The 20,901-nt window shown below is 45.4% G+C and overlaps 4 protein-coding genes across 8 annotated transcripts; 2 read left to right on the top strand and 2 right to left on the bottom strand.

The window, feature by feature from the left end:
- Window positions 1–231: 231 nt before the first annotated feature.
- Window positions 232–5,040, top strand: LOC117857587 (uncharacterized). Of its 2 annotated transcripts, XM_034740334.2 has the most exons (9): window positions 232–547; window positions 1,430–1,626; window positions 2,327–2,499; window positions 2,699–2,983; window positions 3,224–3,282; window positions 3,396–3,432; window positions 3,516–3,587; window positions 3,917–4,220; window positions 4,358–5,040. In XM_034740334.2, exons 1-9 carry the CDS (start codon window positions 403–405, stop codon window positions 4,730–4,732), a joined length of 1,647 nt encoding a protein of 548 aa, XP_034596225.1. In that variant the 5' UTR covers window positions 232–402; the 3' UTR covers window positions 4,733–5,040. The 2 variants fall into 2 exon arrangements, with proteins under 2 accessions (XP_034596225.1, XP_034596226.1); XM_034740335.2 differs by having other exon boundaries at window positions 416–1,626; window positions 2,281–2,499.
- Window positions 5,041–9,799: 4,759 nt separating this feature from the next.
- Window positions 9,800–13,524, top strand: LOC117858027 (uncharacterized). 4 transcript variants are annotated; one of them, XM_034740994.2, is made up of 8 exons: window positions 9,800–10,338; window positions 10,999–11,249; window positions 11,997–12,068; window positions 12,193–12,260; window positions 12,347–12,497; window positions 12,593–12,673; window positions 12,773–12,862; window positions 13,086–13,524. In XM_034740994.2, exons 2-8 carry the CDS (start codon window positions 11,004–11,006, stop codon window positions 13,212–13,214), a joined length of 837 nt encoding a protein of 278 aa, XP_034596885.1. In that variant the 5' UTR covers window positions 9,800–10,338; window positions 10,999–11,003; the 3' UTR covers window positions 13,215–13,524. The 4 variants fall into 4 exon arrangements, with proteins under 4 accessions (XP_034596885.1, XP_034596886.1, XP_034596887.1 ...); XM_034740995.2 differs by lacking the exon at window positions 9,800–10,338 and adding an exon at window positions 10,364–10,421; XM_034740996.2 differs by lacking the exon at window positions 9,800–10,338 and adding an exon at window positions 10,473–10,853 and having other exon boundaries at window positions 13,069–13,524.
- Window positions 13,525–13,841: 317 nt separating this feature from the next.
- On the bottom strand, window positions 13,842–16,769 carry LOC117858026 (uncharacterized). Its single transcript, XM_034740991.2, has 7 exons — window positions 16,392–16,769; window positions 16,053–16,178; window positions 15,189–15,323; window positions 15,017–15,113; window positions 14,703–14,806; window positions 14,472–14,523; window positions 13,842–14,195 (listed from the first exon to the last, which is right to left on the bottom strand). Exons 1-7 carry the CDS (start codon window positions 16,670–16,672, stop codon window positions 13,998–14,000), a joined length of 993 nt encoding a protein of 330 aa, XP_034596882.1. The 5' UTR covers window positions 16,673–16,769; the 3' UTR covers window positions 13,842–13,997.
- A 1,811-nt stretch (window positions 16,770–18,580) lies between these two features.
- Window positions 18,581–19,918, bottom strand: LOC117858777 (uncharacterized). The gene has a single exon (XM_034741904.1). It carries the CDS (start codon window positions 19,474–19,476, stop codon window positions 18,850–18,852), a length of 627 nt encoding a protein of 208 aa, XP_034597795.1. The 5' UTR covers window positions 19,477–19,918; the 3' UTR covers window positions 18,581–18,849.
- Between the last annotated feature and the right edge of the window lie 983 nt (window positions 19,919–20,901).

The raw sequence follows: 20,901 nt of genomic DNA, 5'->3' as shown, positions 1-20,901 counted from the left end.
AACTCTCCCACACTTTTCACTGCATGCGGGACCCATCACCCACGTGTTACTCGTGTGGGACCCGCCGAGCACTTGCGCCGCGTCGCACGCGGAGCGAAAAGGTGGACACGTCATCAGCCACCGTGCCCCCCCGCTAGGGGCACGCCGCGGGACGCACACGCGGGTCTCGCTCCCCACGAGGCAGTGGGAGACTGGGGGTACAACAAGACCTGACCGACTAGTGGCGCGCCGCGCAGTGTCACTAGCGGCGGTCTCCCTCCCTCGTCTCGTCTCCACTCGCGCACGCGCTCCCCCACTCCCCGCCGCCGTTTCGCAGGGCCGCGCCAGCACCGCCGGCTTCCCGCCGGGAACCCTAGATGCGCGGTGGGGGGCAGCGCCGCGCGCCGTGAGCCGTGAGGCGCGATGGCGGGAGCCCGCCGCGCCGCCGCTGCGGCGGTGGCCGTGCTTGCGGCGGCGGCGGTGCTGGTGCCGGCGGTCGGCGCCGACGGGTCGGGGGACTCGCTCGCCGACCTCGGCGGCGCGGCGAGGGAGATCGAGAGCGCACCAGGTAGTACCGCCCTCCGCCGCCGGCGATCTCTGTCTGCTGCTGGTTTGTCGTTTGCGGGCGATCGAGTTGATCGATTGATCGAGCGAGTTCGTTCGTCAGCTCCAATCCGTTCTAGCGGCGGAGGATGCGGCCTTTTTTTTTTGTTGCGATGTTGGTGGTGGTATTACTGTTGTTTCATTAAGGAGCGTGCACTGTTTTGATTAGTTACTTTGGTTAAGTATTTTTAGAAACTCTCTCAGGCGATCTCAGCTCACTCTAGATTGTCATATCTGAGATTGGAGTACGCTACCTATTTCATTTGGCTTCTGCTCGATTTCGCATAGTATACTGTTCTGGGGAGATTCCGCTTATTTCGGCGATCGCCGTTTCGTGCGGCGTACAGTTGTTTTATATCTGCTGATCCTGTCTGTAGATCTTCTCTGACTACTGCTCACTTTCTAAACCCGTACTACATGCCTCGGCTATGCTAATTTTAGTGGATCTTTAGTGCCTCGGTTAGAACAAGTCAAGTACTGGCTGTTCGATTGCTGTAGTTAATGGTCATGTCGGTGCTCTGATCCACCTGCCCCTTCTGGTCCTCTCTCGCCCGTCTCATTCACACGTTGATGCACATGCACCTGGGCCAGGCTCACACCACGCATTTCTTCGTTGGGACTGAAACTGCCTTTTTTATTTCCCTCTGTGAAATCCTAGTACTTTCCACTGGTTCCTATTGACAAAATTAGTCTAGATCTTCGTAATTTATTTATGCGCAGTATCGATCACTTTCTGCCTTCCGTATCGTGTAAGCAAGTGGGCACTTTAAACCTCAGTTCTTGGCAAATATATAACCATGCTGGTTGTAAAGGGTTGCAATTCATGAAAATATCTGTCTTATTTTAGAGGTGAAAAACTTGGGGCCATGGGCAAAGGGGCTGCTGAGAGGGATGCCAGCCGCAGCGGCGGGACCGGCAGCTATGGCCCCTCTCGCGAAGTATCCGCTGGTTCTGGCAGAGGACCGGACGCGGCGGCCTGATGTTCTCCGCCATCTGAGAATGTATGAAGGAGGGTGGAATGTCACCAGCAAGCACTACTGGGCGGTATGTGTCATTGTTTGAACTTTAATAAAGTCTCATGCACATAAAGCTTCAATTAGTTAGAGATGCCACTGTAGTATTCGGTAATATTTTTTGTGGTTGTTGAAAGCGGGTTAGGTATGATTCAGTTGGTTGCATATTGTGAACTGATACTCTGATACTTTGAGTAATCTAGAAGATCAAGTAGCTGGACTAGCTTGATTATTTCCTTCCCATAATAGGAAATACTGCACTGGCCAAGAGTCAAGACTACACAATATATTTCTGGTTGGCTAATTTCTAATGTTTACACTTGATGGGCAAAGTGTGCCTATGACACATGTCCAAGAACAGTACTCAGTTACATACTTAGTTGTCTAGAGTTCAGAAATAGTTGAAGAAGTTTAGTTTTCAGATATGTGCAGTAGATATTGTAGGGCTTCCTTATATTTATGAACTTTCTTTTGCTAAAAGAGTACTAATGCAAATCTTGAAATGGTAATGCCTTCATGGAATGATATTGCATACTTTTAAGTTAAACTACCTATATATTTACCAAGCATAATGAAACCTGTCGTTGTCCCCTTAAGAAAAAAAAAAGGCTTCTTACTGTTGAGTTTGTCTACTTAGGGTTAGACTGTTATTTCTTGATCCATCAATCTTTTTTCCATTTTGCAGAATACTCACATTCATTGCCACATTAGCTGAATCAAGTCTCTTTCAGTCTGTTTCATTCACAGGAGTTTCTGGATTTCTTCTTGCTGCCTTGTGGTTCATCTTTTTTGGGATGGCCGCAGTTGGACGATGCTATTTTCGATCAAGAATGGCCAAAGAAAAGGTTTCTCATGCAGATGTAGTACGCCCTGTGTTGCTCGTGGTCTTTGCGCTTACTTTAATGTAATGCACTTAATCTCTTCAATAGCTGTTTCTTCTTTTGTTTTGTATTTTTTGGGTGATTGCTGTTATAGGCATATGATTATTCTACCTTATTTTTATGGGCATTTTTCGTCCAGATAAAACTTCTTCATTCATAGTTAGTGTTGTATCATCAGTTCTTCACTGGTTCTGATTTTTTCTAATTATTCATTTTTATCAGAGCTGGGTGCATTGTCCTTCTGTATGGACAGAGTAAATTCCATGAAGAAACTACACGGACCGTGGATTTTGTTGTAAACCAATCTGATTTCACCATTCAGTCGCTACGGAATGTTACAGAATACTTGTCATTTGCAAAGACAATCACAGTTGCAGCACTGTATCTTCCACCAGATGTTCAAGGTCAAATTGACAATTTAAAGGGGGACTTAAATAAAGCAGCTGATACGATATCTCAGAAGACAGCAGAAAACTACATAAGGATAAGAAAAGTTCTCCATATCATGTACGTTTGAGTACTGTCCTTTCACTAGATTCCATCTTGTTTCCCTGACCTATAGAATCGGCATTTTACAGCTACTCGTGTGCTATATATTATCAGTAACCTTTCTTAGAAAATGACCCCACTGTACTGACAAGAAACATAATCGCATGCAAAAGGGCTAATGATGCCGTTGCTTTAGCAGTACTAGTAATGTTTTGCCTGCAATTGCAATTTAAAAATTTAAATCATATTTCCTTGCAGGTCTGTTATATTGATTTGCATAGCTGTGCTGTTACCAGTTCTTGCATTCCTTGGATACGGTATGCGGTCCTGTTAGTTAACATCCAAATTTATTCCTTTTCCTTCTCTGTAACATTATTTGTGTTACCACTATGTTCTGATTTCCGAACACATTAATCCCTTTTTTCTGCAGTGCTAGAGCTATATGGACCAAGATATACAGTTTACATGTAAGCTTTCTGCCCATATGCCAAGTACTATGCATTGTTGTGTACTGTTTCAGTTTTAACATCTTCCATTTTGAACTTGACAGATTTGTTACCTTTTGCTGTATAATGGTGGCGGCTCTGTTTATTCTTCTAGGAATTTTCCTGATACTAAACAGGTATATTGTTTACTTGACCTAGTGCCTTCCTTGTGATGTGAATGTGTTTAGGAGTGGTAAGACTATTGTGTTGGTGTGCCATTCTTGCTCAACCTCTTTCAGTCTTGTCATTTTTTGTTATGCAACCATCAAAGGAAATGGAAACACCTTTTAGGACCAGTATGTTAAGTAAATTTACTTGTGTGCTGATAAATGCTGCGCTGTTCATAATGTTGGCAAAAAGCATCAATTGTTTTCCCTGCCAAACATGTAGACAGTTATATGCTGTGGTAAGGATAATCTAGTTCACTATTTTTGGTATTAACAGTATTGTAATCTTCTCGCGACAGTGCTGCAAAGGATACCTGCGAAGCAATGGACCAATGGGCACAGCACCCTCAAGCAGAGACAGCTCTCAGCAACATCCTTCCATGTGTGGATGAAAGTACAACAAACCGTACCTTGTACCAGAGCAAAGAAGTCGTGGTGATGCTTGTGAGGATAGTTAATAGGGCTATATCTGCTCTTTCAAACCGAAGACCACATCATAAGCATCCTGGGCAATTGATGCCTTACTTGTGTTCTCCATATGATTCAAACTTCAATGATCGTAAGTGCAAGCCCAGGGAGGTCACGTTCGAAAATGCAACAACAGTAAGTATTGATACCATGCCTTTTCACTGAAGGTTTCTACCACAATCTGGATCACTTGAACTTCTGTTCAGTTACCTTCAATAATAGATTCGGGTCATGGATAGTCTTTTTTATAGCATTTTTCTTCAACTTTCCAGGCATGGCAGAATTACACGTGCTTGACCCAAGACACCGACTTGTGCTCAGGCAACAAAACCCTGACTCCCGAAATCTACGGGCAACTTGTCCTGGCTGCAAATGTAAGCTACGCACTGTACCACTATGCTCCTGTCCTGCTCAACTTCCAGGACTGCAAGTTTGTGCGCGCCACCTTCAGCACCATCGCCTCGCAGTACTGCCCTCCTGTGGAGCGCGACCTCGGGTTAGTCTCCACGGGCCTGGCGCTCATCGCCTCAGGCCTTGTTCTCCACCTCGTCTGGATGCTCTTTGCGGACCGCCCCCAAAGGGAGGAGGTGTCCGACCTGGCGTCAGGGTCGAGGATCACACCAGTAGACAGCTCTCCTCTACAGTAAGTGGGTGAGAGCGCTTACGCCCATGGTAAACCAGGATTTAGTACAGTTCCATGGCTATGTAAAATAGTATCGGTATAGCAGGGTTCCGGGAATATTTAGGAGAAGTAAGGAGACAGAAGCACTGCGGGGCAAAGAGCCCCATTTTGCAGTGGAGAGTTAGGTGGAATGCAGGCTTCCTTATGTTGTATGTTGAATTGCTGATGCTATGGCGCATGATATATCATTGTAAGAAGTAAGAACGATGGGATAAGTGATTAGAGGTAGCAAATCCCCTGCGCGTGACGAATGAGAAGAGTTCAGTTCAGTAATTCTGGATGTTCGCCTGGAAGGCATGTTCTGTGTCGTGACGCCTCTCTTGTGTCGAACGCTTTGTTGGCGTTCCCATGGTTGGAGAAACAAATCTTGTACTACGTTGTTAATCAGTGCTGAGAGTTGGAGCTTCATCAGCGAGACACGGACCATTTTACGGAGTAGTTCAGTTCATCAGCACAGCGCACAGAGTCCAGAGCAGCAATGGCTCTCAGGTCTGGCTTTCTAGGTTGTGCAGAAGCAGAGCGTCTCTATCACCGTGCCACCACAGAAATCTTTCCTTCAAATTATCATGGTCTCTTTGTGTGGACCGGGCCTGAAACCGTCTCAGAATTACCGGCAAAATTTCAGAATAGCGAGTGTTCAATGCGAGAGCACTGCTCTCGCAATCATTCCCCGTCAGTTGCCACCCAAATTGCCAGTGTTCTTGAGGAGCGAGGACAGGAATGGCAAATGGAAAAGTTGATCTCCAGAAAGCATGCATCCCCAGAGAAACAAAAGTTGGAGCAACAACAAAAGAATAGAGATTAAAAAACATATATGAAGGAATCTCTTTTTATTTACGTAAACTTCAAGTGAAACGCCTCTACCATTTTTACCACACCGCGCGCACTTGCAGCGGCCACGGAGAAATTTTACTCCCGTGACTTGCAAGATTGCAAATTTAGTGCGCATGCCTTTCGTCTTCCTCTCCTTTTCGGTTTGAAGTGATTGCGCTGCATCATGGAACTAGGCAGTAGCTCTGGATAGAACGTGGTGAAAGCGTGCCAGTGTAACCAGTGTCATACTGTAGAGTTGTAATATTGTTACTTTGGTAACAACTGAGATGCGAAATCATATGATGGCCTATTTAGTTTATGCATGCCGCTCCGATTTCGAAGAGGTGGTTGTGATCTAGACCTTTTTTTTTACTGATCATCCTGAGTGTGATGCATAGGAAATGAAGAATTGTTCTTGCATGTACTCCATCCTCCTCAGGTTAATAGACCTCAATGTAATACATGTGAATTTTTTCTCTCTCGAAAGGGCAGCGAAAGCTTATATTTTACCATGATATTATTAGAAGAAGAGAATCTATCCGGTGTCTAAGGAAAATTGGACCCAAAAACCGTGCAATTAAGGGTAAATCCGCGTACAACTTCAGTCCATAGACTGCACAACAGTCCATATGAAATGGAGAACCGTGTTGTCTGATTTCCCAGGTGTGTGGTGCTAAACAATCACAGTCATGATATTGGACGCTGACTTTGCCAAGAGGCAACACAACAAAGGACTGAGAAACTGACGCGATGCAGTGTTTGACCTGTCCCCATCGTGGGGCCTTTCTTTGGGTCAATCATGGAGCTGATAGTCTTGAACCACTTGAGAACAGAACATTCAGAGGGGCATGAAGGAAGGAGGAGCATCTATTCATCTTCAGCCGGGCAACATTGCATCTTACTTTTGGGTTTCTTTCACACTTGCAAGAACGCAACCCGTTTGACAGTCTCAAATAAGTGAGCCTGATCAGAGAAATGTTGGATATTGAGGGTACGTTTTGCCAGTTGGCCTTTCAAAAAAAAAACATTCAGGTCCTTTCGCAGATCATGATATGTTTCACCGACCTGAATGACCATTCTGCACGAATGATGCCGTCTCTTTTGTAGACCATGATTCGATCTGACAATACCCATGTATTGCGGCAATGGCGTTAGCTTCTACATACCGTATGTCTCCCATTGCCTAGAGAAGGTTGAGACTATAATACCTGAGCACTCCATCTGCAATCCATCCTGCACCCTGCACCCTGCAGGAGAGTGCGTACACATCGATCACTACCACGATCTCTGCTCCATTTCATACTTGCCATGCACCACACCGTATGTTTCCTTCTCACCAATTGAAAACCTCTCGAAATGTAGTGATGGACAGTTTTATTTTCTTTTTCTTCTTTTTCCGTGTGCAGTATTACAGATTACTGATGATTGTTGCGTGTATGACAACGATCCACTTCTTGTATTTCAAGGCACTGATGATACATACGGCCGCTTCAGTTCCTAAAAACGGAGAACTGGGAAGCAATCTCAAGCATGAGCAAAAGTGCAAATAAATGGGGATGTGAAACTGTCGAATTGGTAATTTTCTATTGAAAGATTGTACAGAATTTTGACTCTTATCGTAGTGCACGTCCACCAAAACTTCAGGGTTGCAAACAGTCGAAGCGGTAATTTTCTATTGAAAGATTGTACACAATGATTAGCTAGCCTCATAAAAGAAAGAACTTAACCTCTGCGTTCTGTGAGTCGTAAGATGAGAGGAACCTGCAGCAGCCTAACAACAGTACTTTGCTGCAGATATATAGGACCATGCAAATAAATAAGACGCTGAAGAAAGTTGAAGTTGTGAGGCAATATGGGTCAGATGGAATTGACATGTGTACTAGCATATCGCATGAGTATAATCTTGAGAACTTTAGCACTGCATGTATGTGTTGCATGTAGGTGAGTTGATGAGCAACACATATCTTTATGTGTATCTTTTGCTCCTGAGAAACCAAGTGGGTAACCATAAAAAAAAACACAATCTTCTTACCCTACCACAAGTTTAGGGCTTTGGCAGATGTTGAGTTTCACAAAATAAATAGTTTACTCAAATACAACTGTAGCTATTACTCTTTTTGCTTCAACAAAAAGGCAAATCACTTCTCACTGACAAAAAATAAGTGATGCCCTTCTGCTCCATATGTGCTGTAACCATTTTTATGTTTATTCAGTTAACCTGAATACAAAAGGTGAAGGAAAAGGAAACAGGTGCACCAAATTCTGTCTACCATTTAAACAAAACCATTTCACGTTCTTCCATTTCAATTGAGAAAACACGATCCTTGTGTTTTGGGGGTAGATATGCAAAGGCCCTCAATTAGTACAGAAGATGTGTTTGTTTTAAACGAGAGATCATGGAGGCAGAGTATAGGCCAACCAAACCAGATCACGCACACCTAAACAACCAGGTTTTCTCAGCACGACTCCATATGGCAGCCGCATGTTGTGAGAGGAGAGGAGAGGAGACAACAGCTTGGTTGCGGGGTTCACCAACCCAACTCCAACCAAAGTACTACCAGACTGACCTAGTTGCAGCAGCGGTTTAGAAATGAGCACCCTTTTTGGCCAGTGATTCGGTCATCTCAGTTGACTGATGAAGCTCGGAGATGGTTTTGGTTTGGCACGTTTCAGATGAGTTCCCGGGAGAGTTGGTGATGGAATGGACAAGTCGAGCGGCCACATTTTCTTGTCTGAACCTGGAGGTCTTCAATTGAAATATTGAATACATAATAGACACGGCTAGTTGAAATCCGTATACTCCTCTACACATTAGTAGTTTAGCGCACGGAGCAGCATCAGACAGCATCATTTCATCACAAGACTATAGAGTCAAAATGCAAGCCGGCATAGCCAAATCAGCCATCCTTGTCGTGGCGATCCTTGCAACTTTTGCTAGGGCATGCCAAAGGCTAAATGAATGAATTGTCACTTCACATACTGGGCACCAAAGAAAACGCGTGCTGTTGCTAGTTGTCGAGCTGCCATTGACTCCCTAAGGTACCGAGGCAGATGATTTTCATTAGGGGAAAGTGTGGAAATACGGTGTGGAAAAAAAAACCCGAGAGATGTGTTTAGAGAAGATGCTTATGGGGAAAAATGGGTTTATTGTAACCAAGTTATACCAGGTGTGAGTCCAAAAAATGATATGAGGTAAATGTTCATAGGAGGAAGCCGAGAAAGGTATATTTGTAACGTGTATGGTGAGTCAATAAGGTGGCAAAATATTTTTAAGCAATTGTATACGCCACGGAAAAGAAATTCATACGAGTGCATAAGGAAATTGGTAGTGTTGTCTTTCCTTAAGCACCTTTTATTGCTCACATGTTTCTTTCTTAGTTTTCCTATCTCAACTCTAGAATTTTTGCTTATTGCTAACTGAACTTTTTGGAAGGAACAAAAGTAAGATTTTAGTACGTGAAACCTGCTCGATTTACCCCCGACTTGTGTCACGATCAAACATTACACATTTGCACACACAAGACAAAGGATTCCCGTGTCCGGAACCGAGGAGAGAACGAAAAGGAACTCCGGGAGAGGGGAGTGGGCATCGTGGTTTAGCGGCAACGGAGGAGTAGTGGGCGTAGCAGTCGCGGCAAACGTGTGCAAAGCGGTTAGCCTACTGCCTAGGGCAGTGGAGCTACTACAGGGGCACTCCTGTAACTTCCTTCACCCGTCGTCTGCCGTTGCAGCAGCGGTGGGCCACCTACAAGGAATCCGTATTCCCCTCGAGCTTTGCGTTGCGTTCTTCCAAGTACAGGGAGAATCTTCATGCTAACTTCTTTCCCAAAAGAAAGGTCGTCATGCTAATGATACAGCTATCATCCATGAGCTCACATCTCAGCCGTCTATTAGTTCCTAATCATGTGCCTTAGCTTTAGCAGCTCTCATGTCATGCGAAAAATGGAATTTTTTTAGGATAGGAAAATTGGATTCTTCAACTGAAATTGCATATCATGCAGGTTGGTCATCTGTCTGAATATTCTAATGAGTATACTTTTATTTTCGCAGCATAAAAACTTGTATTTGTTCAACAAGTTTGTGGTGTACCTCTCGACAATTCCTGTACCAAGGACTCGCATAATTGTACCATTACCGCCAGGACATGGCATAACATGCGGGCAGTACAAGCTGGTGAAATCTGAAGAATTCTTATAGGTGGTGTCTTGAGAAGGTACATTAGTTCTGCGATCTTACCTCGTTCCCTCCTTGCCCCTCTAAAAAAAGGAAAGAGAGAGAGAGAAAAACATTCTGAATCCTAGTAGGCTCCAATGAAAAGGGAAGGCTGCATTCAGAAGAAACGAGCCAAATGAAAGGTTGAGCCTTTCATCCCCTCCAAACCTCCAGAAAATAGAATAGAAAGCTTTTGGAAAGTGACAAGGAATCGGAGGCCATTCCAGGGAAACCTACAAAAGATCAGCAGTATCAGTGAAGCTGTTGCCGGGTGATATACCAGTGCTTATTCCCACCCTTTATCTTGCCTCTCTTCTAATTTAAATCTGCCCCCAAGGGAGAGAGGTGGTGAGAGGAGTTTTGCCTTTGCCTTGGCTTGGCCTCCCCTCCATCGCTGCATTACATCCGAGGGCACTCCATCTCTTGCGTCCCTTAACCCCCTCCCCCAATCCAACCCAATCCCCTCCGTGCCTTAACCCCGCCCCGAATCCAGCCTTCGAAGCTTCCTCTTCCTCCCGGGGCTCTGTTCTTGGTACTTAGGACAAGGTAAAGATTTGTTTTTTTCCATCATCTGGTTCTTGTTGTTGTCTGGTTCTTTCCCGGTCTTCCCCCTGTTCTCTTCTTCCTGGGTGAGTTTCGGTTTCTTGGCCCTGTTGTTGCCTTGCTTTTGTTGTTCTCATGGTGTTTCTTCGATCCAACACTAATAAATGCGCTTTCCTCGTGCTGTTGTAATGCTAGCAACCACCCTCCTCTGCCGGCTCTCATCAATTAGTCCTCTTCCACTAAAAAGTGGAGGTTTTACCTGTTCCTGGTACAATTGTCGATTAGTCGATCTACCGCAGATAATTCCAATACTAATCCAACCTCCATTTCTTGCGATTATAAATTTCGTATTTTGTTTTTTGCGAAAAAAATTGTTATTATTATCTCCAAGCAGTTGGTTTCTGTCAGTCAGTCAGTCAGTTGTAACATAGGGGAGCAGTTGCATGCGTGCATTGGATCCCCTCCTCCAGTCCGCTCATGCAACCGCATGCTCCTCATTGGATTCTTGATTCTTGCTGGTGTGCTCCTTGTCACTGTCACCAATGTTTCAAACAAAATTTGGCAGTTGTGATTGCGTTTTATTTATCTTCCGAGTGTCTGCAATTTTTGGAGATGGGGGGCATTGGGTTCCGTTTCACTGAGCCATGGATTGCGTGCGCGCAGGTCTGATGGGTGACCATCTCGCGTTGCTCGTGGACCGGCTGCTGACGGAGTCGACGCTGGAGGCGGCGATCGGCGGCGGGAAGCAGATGGTCGATCTGCATCCGGAGGCGGTGGCCGTCGAGTACTGCCATCGCGCCGTAGGCGGCGGCGGTGGCGGCTCGGCGAGCAAGGTGGTGGAGTGCAGGATTTGTCAGGAGGAGGACTGGGACTCCAGCATGGAGGCTCCCTGCGCCTGCTGTGGCAGCCTCAAGGTAATTCTGCTCTCTTTATTCTGAAACCAAAATAGTTGCTCTTCATTTTGTGGATGGTCTGTGGCCTTACAATTTGATGATTGTGCATTTTTTTTTCCCTCAGAGTTCATTAAAAGTGTGTTTTCAGTTCCTGTTGTCAAATGAAAAATTTGCTTCCTTTTTTCAGCAGAAGATTGGAAAGTGACTAGTGGTCCCTGAATTTTATTTTGGTGGCCTGCTTGAGTTTCTAATTCTAAAATGGTTAATGTATAGTTTACTTGGCATGAAAACTGTTGACGTTTATGGTTAGGGTTAGATGTAGTAGGTTGTGCAGTTAGGACTTGGCAGTTCCCATGTTAACTTGAGCCATTGTGGACAAGGGCTATGAACCAAATCAACTGTGTTTATCACTATTTGGTTTGGAAGGCACTGCCTAGTATGTATTGGGCCATCCTATTGGACAGTGACTTAATAGTGTGTTGAAAGATATAGGTTAGGGGAAGGTGTTGGTAGGGGAAATGGATGGAGCTATCTTTGTGAGTGTGACCTTCACGCAATGTGTGGGGCAACTACCCTCATTCTGCTATATGCAAGGCAAAAATGTAGTTGAAACTTCAGGGAAACACAAACACCCTGGTGTTGATCATATTGTGGTTCTTGTTTCTGATAATGGTCACATACCATGCTATGTGAGGAATGAACTAGGAAGATTTCAGTTGGCAATACAGTGATTGAAACAAAATTAAATTAGTAGCTACTATCTTGCAGTATGCACACCGGAAATGCATTCAGCGTTGGTGCAACGAGAAGGGTGACACCATCTGCGAGATATGTCTGCAGGTAAAATGCTTAGGTGGATTATGCAAATCGGTTTTTTTCTACTAAAAATGCCTTGGGATACAGTTTCAATAAATGTATAACTGTGGAAACATGCCTTTGGCTTAAGTCTGCTACATTTCTTCAGCAATTCAGGCCAGGATATACTGCCCCACAACAGCTCTTTCACTATGGAAGTATACCAATGAACTTCAGGTACTCGTCCTTTTTAAGCATTCTTAAGCAAACTGGTTTGTCTTCATGCTTATTTCACTCTATAATGCTTCACCATCTCCGTACAGAGGGAACTGGGAGATTGCCCGTCAAGATCTCGATGATGCGCAGATAATAACAATGGTGCCAACAGAGCGTGATTTCATGGACAGTTATGAGGACTACTTGCCCATCAGGACGAGAAGCAGCACGCTGTGTTGCCGGACAGTCGCCATAATTGTGAGTTTCTGACATCAAATCCAACCCTGGTTGATGCGGTTTACTCTATCTCCTCTCTGAACAAGATCCATCATTGTGATCGAATCATTGCACAGTTCGTGGCACTCCTAGTCCTTCGTCACACTCTTCCTCTCATGATCGGTGCAAATGGGGAGTATTCGTTGACCATGTTCTCAGTAAGATTGATGATCATCATTCGCCAGAATCTTTTATGACTTAAGTTATTGTTCTTGACCTGATGTGTCTTATTGCGCATTCTGCTTCTGGAAATAAAGCTTCTGGTGCTGAGGACTGCGGGAATCCTATTCCCAATCCTGGTGATGGTCAGAGCAATGGCAGGCTTCCACCGTCGACGGTGGCTGCAGGTAATTTCATCACTGAATGTTTGTCCACTGCTGGAACCTGCACATCTGTAGACAAACCTTACAATCCCGCTGTTCCAAATGCAGTCCTGATCCTGTTCCTGCACAGTTTAGCAGCAGCATTACAATAGCACGTCACACTTGTTCAGATTTCTCCATCTGTAGTAGCAGCAACCTAGGTTTTTCTCAGGCATAACTCTCGGATCTAGATCACTTAATACTGCAGGAAAGCCGGGAAACATATACATCTTCATCAGAAAGCGAGGAGGAAGACGAAGAGGAAGAAGAGGATGATGCAGTTACCAATTCTGCAGCACCAAATTACTCGCAACCACGCCTCATACCAGTCTACTGACATGACCATGAACATGCCTTCCGACCTCCAATCTGACAGGAAGTTCCAGCACCTGTGTGTAGCTGACTGAAGCAAGGATGATCACAAGAAAAAAATCTACAAAATGAGTATATGATGACATAGTAAGATAGCCTGAAGCCACTCGCTTCTATGCGCATAGAAGAGAACGTAGTGGCCCTGTTACTTCTGTACATATGAGAAAGTAGCAGACTAACTGCAGCAAGTTCAGCCTACCCTTGTGTACTGAAGATAATTTGGTGCCAAAAATACTTGCAAATGGAAGGAAATGTTCAGTTTCTGAATTCACCTATTGCTGGCTTATCTTTTTCTTTCTATGATCTTGCATTTTCCATCACTGATTGCAGACAAATTATGCATTTTTGTTGTTGCTTTGATAGTTGGCCAGAAGGCTGTAATAGCTGGTCCTTTCTATCATGTGTCAGCATGCAGTTTTTTGTGTTTCTGGTTGGGTACTGTACCAATTTTTCACGCATTAAAACGCCGTACGTCGGATTGCATCAGTTGCCGTACGTCGGATTGCATCAGTTGCCGTACGTCGGATTGCATCAGTTGCTTGACACGCTTTCAAGGAGAACAATACCAAAATGAAATCCAGGCATCCGGCAATACCAAAACAACATAACATCTAAATTTTGAAGAACCAATCCGACAGTAAAATACTAAAATGTCATCCAGATACATCAGTGATTTGGGTACACAGTTAATATAGTAAAAGGTATAATAACTTTCTGGGGGGCAACAAACCAAACATACATGTATGTTTCACTTATGCAGGAAAGCAACGGTCGTGATGCAAGAACTATCCACATTAGGGTAACTTCGAACGTGGTCGAGGTAGCTGAACACCGCAGTGTCACTGGCTGGCAATCCCTCTGAGCCCATAGCACCGAGCTTTCTTTGGTTGAAGTTCTCCACCTCCTGTACCAACTCATCCTTGGTTCTGCTGCATGATGTGATGACCTAGAAAATATGTTGAAGTGACATCAGAGCTCTCTTTTAAATAGCCAGCCATATTTCTCTTACAGGGATATGCTAGACTATTCGTCATATAAGCTACTAACAGATAGTTACTAGAAAGGGTAAAATCATATAGCGAAAGGAGGAGCATAGCAATTTCTAGTAGATAACATCTGAATACGTAAGTTTTGCCAAACTGGCAGCTCATAATTCTGCCACAAACATCCTAGCAATAAAGAAAAAGAAAAATCCAGGTTCAATTCGGATAGAAGAACTGACCAATATACCACCAGGGGAAACCAAGCTAGCAACTGACTGCCAGTACATCATCCTGAAGTGCAAAAGAAAATAGATTAGAGGCTTAGACATGTGTGCAAAAAAATGATCTCGGTCTTTCTGTTTTAAAAAAGTTTATAAGCAATTAGAAATATGTAAGCATTGGTGTGAAAACCGAAGGTTTATGATAAGACTATAGACACATCAACATCTTTACGGTAAACACGCATTTACCTCTTCACAGGTCCATCAGGATGGAGCCCAATTGCATCAAGAGTCCCTTCATCCATGACAAGTTCAAATCTTCTCTCCACCTTTGACTCCAATACATCATCAACCTGCAAAAAGACCATTCATATAAGCTGACATGGTTCTTTTCTGCTCTTTCAATATCGAGGATAGTATCTGTACCTAAGATACAACCATATAGTCATGGAGGATATACTATAATATAAACTGAAGCACAAGAAGGGAAACAAATAGGGGCATGCAATATGGACATGCATGTTGATGTGAATTTACACTATATGCTTCACTGATGGACTCACCAAGAAATTAATGTGCTCAAAACCATCACGAATTGCAAGATTTCGTGCAAGCTCAATTGCGCCTTCACTATAGTCAATCCCAGTCAGATCAGAAAACCTGTACATTGTATATTAACACATCAGTACTGGTACTAACAACGAAAACTCATAGTTTCACGTTTCCTCAGCATACCCTTGCTTTGCGAGCTGTTGCAAGAGTCTGCCACTCCCAGTCCCGATGTCAAGTACACTGCAGCTGGGCAAATCCTTGCTCGAGCACAAATTTTTGGTCCAGCCTACACGGACATCCATGACCTCAGTGCCAAACCTGCAAACTCACACAAGTTTCGGTCAACAACAATATAAGCATTGAATCCTAAAATAAATAGATAGAAAAATACACAACTATATTTGAATTTCTTTTTGAATGGAAAAATGGCTGCAAAACAGCTGTTTGCCCAAAATCCAAATCAGTAATCTGATAAAAGGGAAAAGACTACTCAGCAGATTTTGATATCTTATCCCACCAATGGTTGGTGAACAAAGCTTAGAACAGCCAAACCTCCAATAAAAGATAACAATTGCCGTATTTTGAAAGTAAAGATGGTAAAGTTTAAACATGGGTAAAAGAAGGTTTTATTTTTCCCATCCTGAAGTGAATTGCCTTGGAATGCCAGGTCTAAGTCGGTTCGTAGTTGCAATATTGTGATGTGCTGCACTGCAGCTGTCAAATCTAGTCTGCTATGGGAATATTTACTAATTACAGTAAAATTTTGCTGTTGTGGATCCTAAAAAGGATGCTTCTAACTAATGTGATGCGCTAACAGCATGCAATTGCAAAAAGTCTGTACACCCTAGTTGCTGTAGCCATCTATACATTATATGCTCCTGATTGCTCATATAATATTCCGAGCCAAGTTCAAACCAAATTTTGTTATCAATGCCCATGGTACAGACCACTCGTTATCCAGGCAACAAAGGCTGCCACTCTAAATTATAGTGCATACGACAAACAAGTTTGGATAGATGGTCGTGAAAATAGCTTGAAGAATGTTACCAGTCATCAGCGTGGCTGCGTTCGTGGAAATTAGCAAGATCTTCAGCATAAGCACCATCCTGAAAATTCTGCATGGCCAGCAACGGAGGCTCCACGTCGCCGGAGTCAGGGACATCCTTGTCGAAGCTGTTCAAGATTCACAGTAAAGTAATTTGAACACACTGGTCCCAGACAAATAAGATGATCTGGACCAAATTGCAATAACCCAGAGATCATTGGACCAAATTAAGGGGGGCAGAGAATTGATCCCCTTTCTTTTCCCCAGCACAAGGAATCAGATCACAGAAGCTCGCCCATTCGCGGCACCATAGCAAGAAGAATGGAGTCAAGTCAGTTCACCTGAAGTCGGAGGAGGGGTTGGCGGCGACCGACGCGGAGGGCGCGGCCGCGGCGGAAGCCGATGACGAGGCGAGGAGGACTTCGGCGGTGTCGGCGTAGCGCTGCTCGTCGTCGAGGGTGCTGCCGTAGTCGCTCTTGATCGACCACGAGTCCGCGGCCACCGACCGGTCGTCGTCCGACGCCATCTCGCCCGGGGGCCCGACGGGAACCCAAACGCCGCTGCCGACCATCCGGGACGGGAAGATCTCCGGGTCCTCCGGCGGCCACCGAATCCCCGCCATGGCGCTCGCCGTGGCCTCGCCGGAACCCTAGCCTTCCCGCGACGATGGCGTGTGCTGGTTGTGCCGGGAGGAAGGGGGACGAGGGATGCGAAGCGGCTCGGAGATGACAGGTGGGTCCGCGGAGGGATTGGCCTACGTGTCGGTGTCCCGGTTCGTTGGGATGGCGCGGGTACTTGGAGAGGGACGGCTTGTGGGTCGAGATTTCTCCAGTGAAATGTGGGGCCAAATTGTTTTGGGACCACAGGTCAGTGAGGTGGGTAGATTTGGTGCAAGTGAGATTGGGTTGAAGGCCGTTAGGATCGCTGGGACTGGCCTGGACCGACTTTTTCTCTTTTTTTAGGAAAAAATTGCTTGGGCGACTTTTTTTTCTTAGGTGGACTGGGCCGAATTTAGAATAGCTGGACTTTAGCTTCCTAAATAAATAATTAGCCCGGTATAATCGTATAGTAATTTGAAGCAAATATTCTTTGAAGAAACCAACACCAACATTAGTTTACAAGAGGTCCTTTGATAAGTTCCAAGCCTCATGCATGGCATTGTCTTCTCAAATAAACACTGCTGAGATTATCGTATTATCAAATTGGAGTATATGCAATTATCAGTTAAATGGCGAGTTCTTTTAACTGTAAATTACCTGTTTAGTGGGCTCTGATTATGAAATCTGACCTCTTTGGCTTGCCTATATACAAGTTTATCTCGCAAGTTGCAACCATTGAGCACCGGTGTGTTGAGTTGTTGTACATCATTACAGGTAGATGATACACTGGCATATCCTATGATATCTCCTTGTTTGCTTCAAGGCAACATGACATAAAATAAGGACCATCTTGAGAGATATGATCCCTGTTGTTCCATAGCAAGTTGCATGTACAGCTGAGTTCCAGTCGACATTCGGCAAACATGTATATCTTGCTGGGTTTTCATACAGCTCTTTACTCCTTATCAGTATATTTTTTTCTACAACCTGTGTGCCGTCTGGCTAATTGTCCCAAACAGTTGCGAGTATAATACAACAACCAACCGTAGCATACTATTGCAGAAGTGAAAGGCGAGAGAACATACCAGTTGCTATGGTTTTCTATGTGCTACCATTCTCTAGATGATGGTACACAAACTCAATGTTTTGGCAACACTGACATAATCCCATAACAGATTATACTGGAATGAAAAATTGAAATCCAAAACTAAAAGTAGCACAAATGCAAGGAACCTATTCATTTACATATGCCCTTTTCCATTCTCCATGATAATTGATGTGAAACTGAATATTCCATTCGAAATCAATACAATCTTTTTCCAGATAACAGAGCGCTACCACTCTAGACAACAGAGTAGCCTTCCAACTAATGCATATAGCAATTTTAAAAGAAAGTGTGATACACATATTTACCCTTCAAAGAATTATGCATCCATGTAGTGAAAAAAATGGACGGGAGCGGGTAATTGATTTGGGCCTGAATGACAACACAATCACCAAAATCAAAACCCAAAGCAAAAATAGAAGCATAGGAAATTAAAAATATTAAATGTTTATTAAATGAGATCCGACTCGAGATATAAATAACCTCAATTAGCTTAAAATAGTTCAAAAATGCTACTGTAACTTAATGTAAAGGAAATCTGACGTATACCTGTTTTTGGCTTAAATATTTAAGACTTCAAACCAAATTCAAAATTTCTACATAAGAATCTATTAGGAAATTAAGGTGTTTATATTAGTTAGAAGTATATATTTACATGTCCAAAATTATTTACATTACTAGCCCATGCTCTTACGGATAAATACGTCCGAAGCCTCAGAAATTTCTCTTGCTGCTTTCTCGTCTCACCAAAAACTGAGGGAGAAACTAAAAAAGGCGTGTCTTTTAGGATTTTTACTAGTTCAAATAATTACTAATGGATCATAAATGATACTCTGTACAAATGGGCTCTCAATTTTCTCATTTTGTTTCCCGAGCACAAAATTTGACAATCAATTTGCCAGTGGTGCGTGTGTAGAAAAAAGAATGTCTTTACAAAAATGGAAAAAGGCGAAGAGAAAAAAGAATAGCTGGAAGCTAGCTACTGTACACTCGGACGCCAGCTCAAGCTAGCTGCCGCCCGCCTAACACCAGCGAAACCAAAGCTGCTCACTCCTGGCGGCGCCCGGCCGGCCGGTCAACCCACCGACGGCCGCGTCACGGAACCTCCTCGATGGTGTCCAGCACCGGCTGCCACGCCCGGTGCCGCCTCAGCCCGGCGCCGCTGCCGCCGCTCGACTTGCCGGCGCCGGCGCGTGATTCAGGTTTATTATCCGCGGTGAGATCGCCGGCGGCCTCGAGCAGGCCGAGCATCGGGTAGACCCTGGCGCTATCACCGCTGCATCCGTCCTTCGTTGACCCCCCGCTCGCGCTCCGCCGGTCGTGGCGGTCGCGGGCGCCGCGATGTGCGGCGGCGGCGGTGAAGGTGATCCTCTTCCAGGCCGAGGCGGCGGCCGTGGCGGCGTGGGACTCGGAGAGCGCGGCCATCTCCTCGTCGGTGAGCACGGAGTAGAGCATGTCCATGGGCAGGAGGAAGTAGGCGTGGCGCGGCCGGAGGAGCTCGTCGGCGGCGACGCCGGGAACGCGGCACCCCACGGCGAGGCGGCCGGAGTCGCAGACAAACTGGCCCGGGTGGTCGAGCATGAGCTCCGACGCGCGCACCGGCCTCGCCAGCCGCGTCACCGTGCCGTCCGCGTGGATCACCTTGGTCGCCGCCGCTGCCGACGACGCGCAGCCGCGTCCGCCCACGGGCGCCAGGGGTATGCACGACGGGTTGTTCCCCATGGCCGCCAACCCTCGACGGGGGATCAGGACTCAGGAGACCAGAGGAGAGACAGAGGAGAGGGACAAGGCGATGCCGACGCCACCAGATGCCGATGCCAGAGTTGGAGGAGGCAGTGATCAGAGGGAGAAGGTGAGGAGGGTGTATGTATACGACGCCGCGGCAGGCCAGGTTGGAGCACCCAGAGTTGGTGCGGCGCATGCATGGAAGAGGACAAGCAAATGATCACCCTGACGCCGAGAGGTTAGGGGCAGCTCGCCGGCTTAATTAATCCCAAAAAAAAGCCCCGCACAGGGTTGTATTGATCAATTTAATCCCTTCCCGGGGATTAAGATTAACCAACGCAACGCCCGCTGCTGCTCCGGCCAGTACGTGGCAGCGAGAGGACGCGAGACAGCTATCACCATGGACAAAACGAGAGGCGTGCATGCACTTGGACGCGGTGGGAGGGGCGTCACTGTATCGGCCGCTCTAGCATGGCATCTGTTAATCACTTGTTTAATACTCTAATCCTTCGCCGGGTGTCACAGGATCAGAGGCAGCAGCTGAGCTGAGTGCGAGCTAGCTAGCTTGCTAATTGTAATCGGGCAGGCTGCTTTGCTGCTTGCCTTTTTCGGACCTAACTTGCTGCAGGCTGCTGCTGCTGCTGCTTAGAATATGGGGTCTGAAGAGAGCTTAACAAAGTCCGGCACCAACGACCGCTTTGGCAGTGCAGTGCTAGCTAGCCATTGTTGAGTTGGAGACCACAAACTCACCAGTTAACAAAGCTGTTTAGTTTCAATACTACTATTAAGCTGGAGCTCTTTTGTTCAGGGAAAAAAAAAACAGAGAGGAAAAGAGAACGAGCAGAGGTTGATGTGCCATTTGTTGATCCAGCAGGGGATGGTTGAACAGGAGAAATTTCAGACTATAACCTCGATCACCGTTCGATAATTTTTTAATTTTTGTTTCTATTTTGTCGTGAAGGAAGCATTCGAAGAATTAATCAGAATTGCATACAAAGACTTCGTATTCCTGGCTCTGACTTTGGCAGTGGACCATGGAATTTTTGTATATATAATATACTCGAAGTCTCGAACACGATAACGGTCGTTGGAGCAAACTAATTCCAGTTCGATGGGGGGAATAAACATTGGCCTAATTAACACATTGCTTTACTTTATTGTTAGTCCCGCTCTAGTTGGGTGATCAAACAAAGGGGAGCTGTGTTGTGAGGGCTCCGGCGTGGCCATTTTCAGGGGAGGCGAGAGGCGACAGATCCAGCTTGCACTGCACGCGATCGACCTACCGAAAATCAGAGGATTCTGGCGTTTGGCCCCATATATTCCCCCAATCTCTGCCTGTCTGTGATCAGTCCAGTGCTGGCGAGACGCCAATCAAGGAGAGTTGGAATCTTAGGAGAGCATTTCCTTCTTTCTTTTCTCCTC

Source organism: Setaria viridis, chromosome 5, assembly GCF_005286985.2.
Source record: "Setaria viridis chromosome 5, Setaria_viridis_v4.0, whole genome shotgun sequence".
NCBI classification, from domain to species: domain Eukaryota; kingdom Viridiplantae; phylum Streptophyta; class Magnoliopsida; order Poales; family Poaceae; genus Setaria; species Setaria viridis.
The sequence above is the reverse complement of the archived record's forward strand: the minus strand, read 5'-3'. Positions and strand labels throughout refer to the sequence as shown.